Raw genomic sequence first — 8752 nt, forward strand, 5'->3', positions numbered from 1 at the left:
CGTTGAAAGTTATTTATATTTGACATAATTTTATATATAGTCTTAAATAATGGGACTTTAAATTGTTGAAAGTTAAACCAAATTTATTCCAAGATATGATTGGTTTCTTCTCTTTAGCCCATGGCAAAATCAAAGTCCTCCTTCAGTCCATGCAAGTCCATCCCAAAATCATCCATGAAACTGAAATCATCCATCTCAATATCATGAGGTGCAGTAGTATTCCTTAATGATCTGCTCCCTTTCTCAAGGCTAAGGCTTTTGATGTAGTTTTGCAGAAGAGAAGTAGGCCTGCATTTTCGCCGCGAGAGCTGCCTCCTCTTGGTCGCGTTCCAGTGATTCTTTATCGAATTCTCAGTCCTCCCAGGCAGCCTTTTCGCCATTTCTGCCCATTTATTGCCGATTTCTGCATGAGCCTCTATCAGAATCCTGTCTTCTTCCTCTGTCCATACATCTTTCTGCAACAAATTAGTTTGAAATATTTATATATATCTCATCTATGAATAACAAAATATGTACAACACGTTTCGGTTAATTAATCCAACTTTGATGTCAGGCCTGAGATGATTATGCCATCTCTCCCTGCACTGCTTTCCGATCCTCCCCTTCACCACTTGCGCGATTCGTGACCACTTTTTCTCTCCATATTTCTCCACCAAATGGATCAACATTCTGTGAATCCATCAACACTTTATCAACTCAAAAACACACAAAAAATATATAGATATATTATTGAAAAAAAAAAAAAAAAATTGTTGATCAACCTGTCTTCTTCAGGAGTCCACTGCCCCTTGCCTGACTTAGCCTTGGGAGTTTTAGCCGACGCTGATGCCGTGTCATTAGCACCATATTTGTCTCTTTTAACGCCATTTTCTTTGTGAAAATCAGCTGTAACGCATGAGCTCTCATCAGCAACAACAATGCTCAATGGCTTAGGATCCTCATTGATCGAGGCCGCATCCAACTCCATCAACAGATCTTTCCCACTGTCGTCGAAATTCAAGAATCCGCCGCCATGGAAACCCTGCATGGCTGCACACCCCATCCCGTTTCTATCATCATCATCATAAGGTTTACCGTCCTCGTAAAAATCGAAGCCATGGAAAAAGGGATCGGTGTCGATAACAGTATTGAACGAAGAAGCTTTGATCAGCGGCAACTGATCGAGCTGGTGAAAATCTTGCAGTTGCAGAGATGATGGGAAGTTGTCTATGGAGAAATCATCGTCTATCACTTCAAATTTCAAGCTGCTGATGGTGGAGTGAATTAGTGGTAGGGGAGGGGCGTTATGCATATTTTCCGCACTTGGTGTGGGACTCCACTGGAGGAGGAATGAGGAAGAAGATGAGAGAGAATGAATGGTGCTATGCAAAATCTTTGTCTGAGTTTCTATATTTCAGTTAAATTTGCATTTATTGCAGAAGTAAAAGACGTTAAATGTGATGGGGATTTATCCGGACCGTTGATTTGTAGGTTGATCTCATGGTTGGATCATATTATCACTAGTAGTTTTTTTTAGTCCAAGGAACAAATTTAATTAATAAAATTATTTAGTTTTTTTTAAAAAAGAAAATTATTTAGTTAACGTTAAAAGAGACAAATATGAAGGAGTATTTGAAAAATGATGAATAAGGAGTGGACTCCTGAAGTAAATCAAAAGCAACTTGTACAAAATCAATAACAATAAGAAGGAGTATTTGAAAAATGAGGTAAAATGTACAGTATATTAGTACTAATTAAATTCAAATTGTGATGGATAAGTTTTATGCTCTGAAAATCAACCAAAGCAATTACAAAAATAAGAAAAATACTTGAAAATTGATTACTCATCAATTCGTCGTTACGAAAATACATTTGTGGTGCTAGGCGCCAGAGTCTTTTGTGTTATATATTTCAGACACAATCACATGAGAAAAGACTATTTCCTTCATTCCGTGAAATTTGAACAATTTCTTTTCGATACAGGTTTTAAAGAGTTAGTATTTTGTGTGTGAAGTGTGGCAGGTGAAAAAGTGAAAAGGTGAATAAAACAAAAAAAGTTGTCATATAAGAAAATTGTTCAAGATTCGCGGGACAACCTGAAAATGAATACTGCACAAGCTTCGTGAGACGGAGTGAGTATTATTTTATAACCAAAAAAAAAAAAGTTGTAATCCAATTCTAGTAAAAATCCATAACAAACTAACGAAACACGATTCTCAGTATTTCAGTTTCCATAACTCAATACTCCAATAAGAAATTATTGAATCTTGTTGAGGATTAATAAATTTTAATTGAATGGATGCACCGTGCATTGGAGGATGCACAAATTTTTTACTTGAAGAATAATACTAAAATTTGGCATGAAATAGTAAATAATTACTCGATATAAATTCAACGAAATATATCAATAGAATTGTCTTTAATTTTGTTACATCCATCGACATATATAGTATGATCTAACTAATGTTATATGGGATGGTCGCCATCAGATATTGAGAATTTTATTCCACCCCAACTCATAAAAGAAATAAGGCTTTACCAAATTGAAATTCCTAAAATAGCTTTCAATTTGGACTGTATAATGTAAGATGATGCTATACTAGTGTTAATACTGCATACGGTAATCTAGTATTAATATCAATTTATAACCATATGTACAAAATTTCCTTATGGAATGGCACAGGCGTACGGAAATGCCATATCATGTAAGTTATGTAACTGTAACACTTAACTTTGTTATCTATCGATCGACATTAGGTTACATTAATTCTAGTATTTTTTTTAAGAAAATTAATTCCATTGATAGTTACTGCTATTTAAGGTAATATTTAATGCCAAAATTGATAGCAATCACAATGTTTTTTCCTTTTCTTTTTGTTGCATTCTATTTTGTTTGACTGAAATGGGAACGCTATTAAGATATGGCGTACGAATTTGCAAAGGCGTGCATGGTTTGGATCCTTAATTCACGGGACAGAAACAAAATTGAAGTACTAATTAATACAAGAAAATGTTATTAAAATCATTGGCTACTAATTATTAGGGTTGTATACCTTGAGGCTCGAGCTGGTAATACTTTTATTCGGCTCGAGTTCGAGCTTTAAATTGAGCTCGAGCCCAGTTCAACAAATAAATATTAAGCTCAAGCTTGGGTCAAATTCAGTTCGATAATTATTCAATTAGAGCAAGCTCAAACTCATCTCAACAATTTTTTGTGATTTGTTACTCAAGCTTGGCTCATAAATAAAATATAAAACCTGTTATTCGAGCTCGATGACAATTATTTTCATCTATTATTATATTTTAATTTTATATATTATAGTATATAATACTAAAAATATATATGGATATTCTTATCTTATACTATATAAGTAACAATATATATGCATCTTATTTCAATATATATGAAAATATATAATTAAATACATTGTTGATAATTTAGTATTGATGATATTAAAGTAGTAAAAAATACACTACTGATAATATACAAAATTATTTACATGAACATATCGCGAATAGGCTCGCGAACCTATTCGTGAATAAGGCTTGCGAACATATATACAAGCCGAACATATATAGGCTCGAGTTCGGTTCGAAAATTTTATCGAACTAAATTTCAGACTTTAGTTCGGCTTGTTTGAGAGACGAACGAATTTCGAATGAATTTTTTTCGAGTCGAGCTCCGAATAGTTTGCGAGCGGCATGATTCATTTATATTCTTACTAATTATCAAATAAAAACATCTCTTAAAAAAATTATCAGATTATAAGGAATGTTGTGTAAATTCATGTATTTTGTAAGGAAATGTTTCTTAAGAAAAATAGTCAGAACGACTTTGACCATCCTGATGGATTTGGGCCTATTTCAGAAATCCGGGGTATTAGAGCATTGGCAACACCTTACACGATAGCACCTACTCGTGTAAGGTGTTGCTCGTGTAAGGCGTTGCAAGGCAGCCTTACACGAGGGCTACACGATGGATCGTGTATGCCCGATAGCATTATTTTTCGGCGCGTGTTTTACACGCGCCCTATTTAAAAAAAATATATTGAAATTCAATTTTTGAAATTTGAAGGCAGCTTTGACTGCCTCGGTTTGCGTGCCTTTTTTTTGACCTTTTGAATTTTTTTTAATGTAATTTTTAGGTTTTTTATTTTAATGGAATTTTAATTATTAGTAAAATGTGTTATTTAAATTTGCGCAATTAAATTTAAGTGAAAATCATAAAAATCAAAACTAAAAAAATCATGTAGACTATCATGTAATCCCCATGCAGCCTCCTTACACAATATGGTCCCCCCTCATCAAGTAAGCTATCATGTAACCCCAATATGGATGCTCTTATCATTTAGGCATGAACTTGGGCTTCGATTGTATCGCCATTTATAACCAAAATACCAAAGGTAATTTTATATGGGTAAAATTCTATTCATACTCCTCGTTTAACTCAATATATATAATTCTTTTATCTAAATTAATAATAATAATAATAATAATAATAATAATAATAATAATAATAATAATAATAATAAACAATTATGTATTTATTATGAGGCGAAATTTAAAGTGCCCTTTCTCTTATGAATAATTTGAAAAATGCCCTCTCTTACTATGTAAAGCACTACATGCCCTAAATAAGTGAAGAACCGAAAATGCCCTTTGAATGTGATGGATGTGCATTGTTTTCCGCAAAAGTTCTTACACATCTATGACAAAAGTTGTTAAAGTGTAAGAAAAACATCAATTCATCAATTTAAAGATTGAAATCGGTCAAATAAGTGTTGGAACATGTGAAAGACTGACAGAAAAAATAATATTTATTTATTTTTGAATTAAGATCGAAGGTTTTACAAGTAAATCGTAGGCTAATTAATCAATGGAATATAAATACTAAAAATTAACACAATCGATATTAGCACTCAAAACACACATTGGGAAAAAAAACTGTCCGACCGGAAAAACAAAGTGTCCGACCAGACATAAGGTTTCATCGGTCGGACGCATATATGTTCCGGTCGGATAGATGTTTTTTTGGTTCCGATGTGTGTTTTGAGTGCTAATATGGATTGTGTTAATTTTTTGTATTTATATTCCATCGATTAATTAGCCTTCAATTAAGGGACATAATTTTTTTTTAAATTGATGATAAACGACAAATATGATGTGAAATAGCCTTGTCAGTAAAGTATTCATGTCAAACACTCTAATTTCATTGAAATTCACGTGAAATGAAGGAATCTTTGTTTATATATGAGTGAATTCTCTCATCGTCTCATCCGAGCACTCAAACTCATTAGAAATTCTAATATTTTCCAAGTGGTGAAGCTATTATTTGTGAATTCTCTCATCCGAACGTTTAAAGGTATGTCATTTGACGTTTGAAATGTAATTTAAGTTGGTTATTGTTTATTTTCAATGTTTTGTTTGATCCTATATGCTTATGTGAATTATTAGCATATTATAGCATACTATGATTTAAAGCCACGTTTGAAGGAAATACATGTGAATTAGAGCACATTCTATCATGTTTTAAAGTATTAATTAGTAATTATTAGTTGCATTTTAGTTCTATACATATATATTGCTGCATAACTCATGTTAATATGCTCGAAAATCATGTATCCGCCCGGACAAATGTCCTTGAAAATGTGTCCGGCCGTGTGTAATTATATATCATGTAATACACGGCCGGACACATTTCCTCGGAAACTTCCCCGGGCGGATAGATGTTTTTCGAGTGTATTAACATGTTATATGTTGTATTTTAACATTTTATTCCCTTTACATCATATATTTATTTATTTATTATTTTTTATGTAGATGAATGAATATGGGAGATACTTTGTGGTTAATTATGGAGGTGCCTTCAATGGTTATGAGTACATCGGTGGCTCTTCTAAGAATTTGCATATTTTCGGAGACACAATGGCCAGTACGGTGTACATGATAAATCACCTGATGTTGGAGAATTCATTGAGCACTAATTACAGCTTGTATTATTTGACGAAGAGATTAAATGGCAGGGTATACAGTAAAAATATTCTTGTCGATGACAATGATTTGCTTCAGTTGCTGGCGTCCCAGCCACATTTTCCTGAGATTTATGTTGTCGAAGACGATTACAGTGGAGGAGTGTATGTTCCTTCGTTCGATCTCCCTCAATCTTCCGGGTATGGAGGTGAATCCAGTGCAACATTCGAAGGTGGGGACGGATTGGAAGCAATCCAAAGATATGCTTATTTAGACCTATCAGCCGGAGATTCACCAGCGCAACAAAGTGTTGAACCGTTGGTCACTTGGGGTAATGATCAGTCAACGGGTTGGCCTTCATGGGATGAGCCAAATCCGTACCGTTACAATCGCCTAACAACTGATCGTTGTTGGGGTCCAGCTGATGATCAATATACGTACGAGCCTCAGTTTGTGGAGAATGCTGGTAATGTAGATGAAGATTATGTTCCATCGTCTGAAGCCGAGACTGATACAAGCGCCTCTGAAGACTTGTCGGGGCCAGAGAACGTGAGAAGGGCGGGGATTGAATATGCAGGTTGGCAGAATTTGCAGATCGACGACGATGATGACGAACAGGTTCCTGGAGCAGATGAACTAACTAATTGGTTAGTTCCGGTTATCCCGTTGGACGCTGCAGCGGCACTTGTTGATATTGAAGATTATCAGCTACTGCCTCGGGAGTTGTCAAAGAATATGTATTTCATTAGCAAAAATGATCTGATCGTTGCAATCGGTCTGTGGAACATGAAGCAGGGCAAGGAATTTTCTGTCAGCAAATCAGACAGCAGACGAGTCTACTTCAAATGCAAGCATTCAGATACGTGCCCCTTCAAGCTCCATGCATCGTCACAAGATGGAGCCATTTGGAGAGTGTATAAGTTCACCAATGAGCACTCATGCGACGGTGAGCTAGGGCGCGTAGCGCGAATAAAGGCCCCCGCAAAAGTCGTCGCAACATATTTAGCACAGAAAATACACGACGATTGCGAGATCTTGAAGCCGAAGGCCATCCAGCTGGAGCTGCGACGTGAGTTTAGCGTACAGATCAAGTACGATGTTGCATTGCGAGCCCGTAATCGAGCCACTGAGATGGTTTATGGTCGACATGATCAGTCCTTCGAGATGCTGCCCAAGTACTTATACATGTTGAGACAATTCAATCCCGGTTCGATGGTGGAGTGGGAAGTTGACGATGATATGGCCGATTCAAACACTTATTTGTTGCTCTTGCAGCTTCGGCTATCCCTTTCATGTTCAGCTTACGGCCAGTGATTGTCGTCGATGGCACACACTTGAAGGGCAAGAATAGGGGTATTTTGTTTGTTGCAGTGACGAAGGACGGCAACGAGAGTTTGTTCCCACTCGCGTATGGTGTTGGCCCGAAAGAAAACGATGAATCGTGGACTTATTTCATGTCACGCATTCGACGTGTTTATGGCCAAGCCGATCCACTTTTGATTGTCTCTGATCAGCATATCTCCATTGCCAATGCTATCAGGAATGAGTTACCAAATGCAACCCACGGCCTATGCTACTACCATTTGCAAAATAACCTGAAGCATTACGGTAAGGCAGTGGTCGAGGTGTATCGACAAGCTGCATTTGCGTACGAGAAGTCCGACTTCAATAGGGCTATGAACGCCCTGAAGTTTATGAAGAGAGCTGCGTACGATAAACTAATGGGGATTGGGCCGGAGAAGTGGGCTCGTTCGATGTGTCATATGCTTGTGCGACGCTACAGTTTTATGACATCAAATGCTGCTGAAGCTTTTAATTCCAGATTGTTGTGGGCAAGAAGACTTCCTATATGCTCGATGTTAGAGGCAATCAGAATTGTTATTGAGAAATGGTTCAGCGAGCGACTAAGGGCTGCACAACAAATCGAGCAAGGCTTGACTGCTGAGGCTGGTAAAAGGGTAGCTATTGAAGTCCAAAAAAGTCGTCGATACACTGCACAAAGGTTGAGTGGCATGAAGTATAAGGTGCAAACTGCTGACAGAAGCTTCAAGGTGGATCTGGAGAAGAAAAAATGCGAATGTCGAGTATTTCAGCTAGACCAACTGCCCTGTTCTCATTCAATCGCTGCAATAAGGTACGATCATGAAATGATTACTGTCGGGTTCATTGAAATGTAAATATGTTCTAATGTTCGTTATATTGATTACTATCGGAGTTTGTTTGTTTTTATAGTGAAGCCGGTGATACGATCGCGGAGTATGTAGACTCGTACTACACGAATGACTTTCTTATCGATACTTACTCTCGCGAAGTTAATAATCTCCCGCCGAGACGCCAGTGGTTGGTTCCCGAGCACATCGCTGAGCAGGTTGTATTACCTCTGATTGTAAAAGGTCAAGCGGGGCGCCCAAAAGAAGGTAGACATCGAGGTGGTGGTGAAGGCAGCAGCACACAAGCAGATGAGTCTTCTAGTATCATGCGTCGTAAACCAAAGAAGTGCAGCATCTGCCATGAGGAAGGACACAGCAAGAGAACGTGCGCTGGCAGGGCGACTGAGCCCAGGGAGTAGTGGGATGTATTTGTGTGCTGTAACAGTTAATGATATTGATTGAATTATCTTATTATTCGATAAGCTGGAATGATTTACTGGAAATAATGCTCGTTGAATAACCAAATAGAAGCACACATTAATGTAACAATATACAAAACTATGCAAAACCAAGTCTAGTGGTACGGGCATTCCAAGTTTCACACAACGAAAATATAGATCTAGCAATCTTGGTCCTATATGCCGCCACGTTGC

At 37.0% G+C, this 8752-nt stretch overlaps 2 protein-coding genes across 2 annotated transcripts; one reads left to right on the forward strand and one right to left on the reverse strand.

Moving 5' to 3' along the window:
* Positions 1–92: 92 nt before the first annotated feature.
* LOC131019940 (transcription factor MYB98-like) lies at positions 93–1511 on the reverse strand. Its single transcript, XM_057948564.1, has 3 exons — positions 762–1511; positions 543–669; positions 93–455 (listed from the first exon to the last, which is right to left on the reverse strand). The coding sequence occupies exons 1-3, from the start codon at positions 1289–1291 to the stop codon at positions 114–116; spliced, it is 999 nt and encodes a 332-aa protein (XP_057804547.1). The 5' UTR covers positions 1292–1511; the 3' UTR covers positions 93–113.
* A 2272-nt stretch (positions 1512–3783) lies between these two features.
* LOC131023305 (uncharacterized) lies at positions 3784–8518 on the forward strand. Its single transcript, XM_057952852.1, has 4 exons — positions 3784–3900; positions 6292–7156; positions 7225–8083; positions 8182–8518. Exons 1-4 carry the CDS (start codon positions 3784–3786, stop codon positions 8516–8518), a joined length of 2178 nt encoding a protein of 725 aa, XP_057808835.1.
* Positions 8519–8752: the final 234 nt, after the last annotated feature.

This window comes from Salvia miltiorrhiza, chromosome 4 (assembly GCF_028751815.1).
Source record: "Salvia miltiorrhiza cultivar Shanhuang (shh) chromosome 4, IMPLAD_Smil_shh, whole genome shotgun sequence".
Classification (NCBI taxonomy): Eukaryota; Viridiplantae; Streptophyta; class Magnoliopsida; order Lamiales; family Lamiaceae; genus Salvia; species Salvia miltiorrhiza.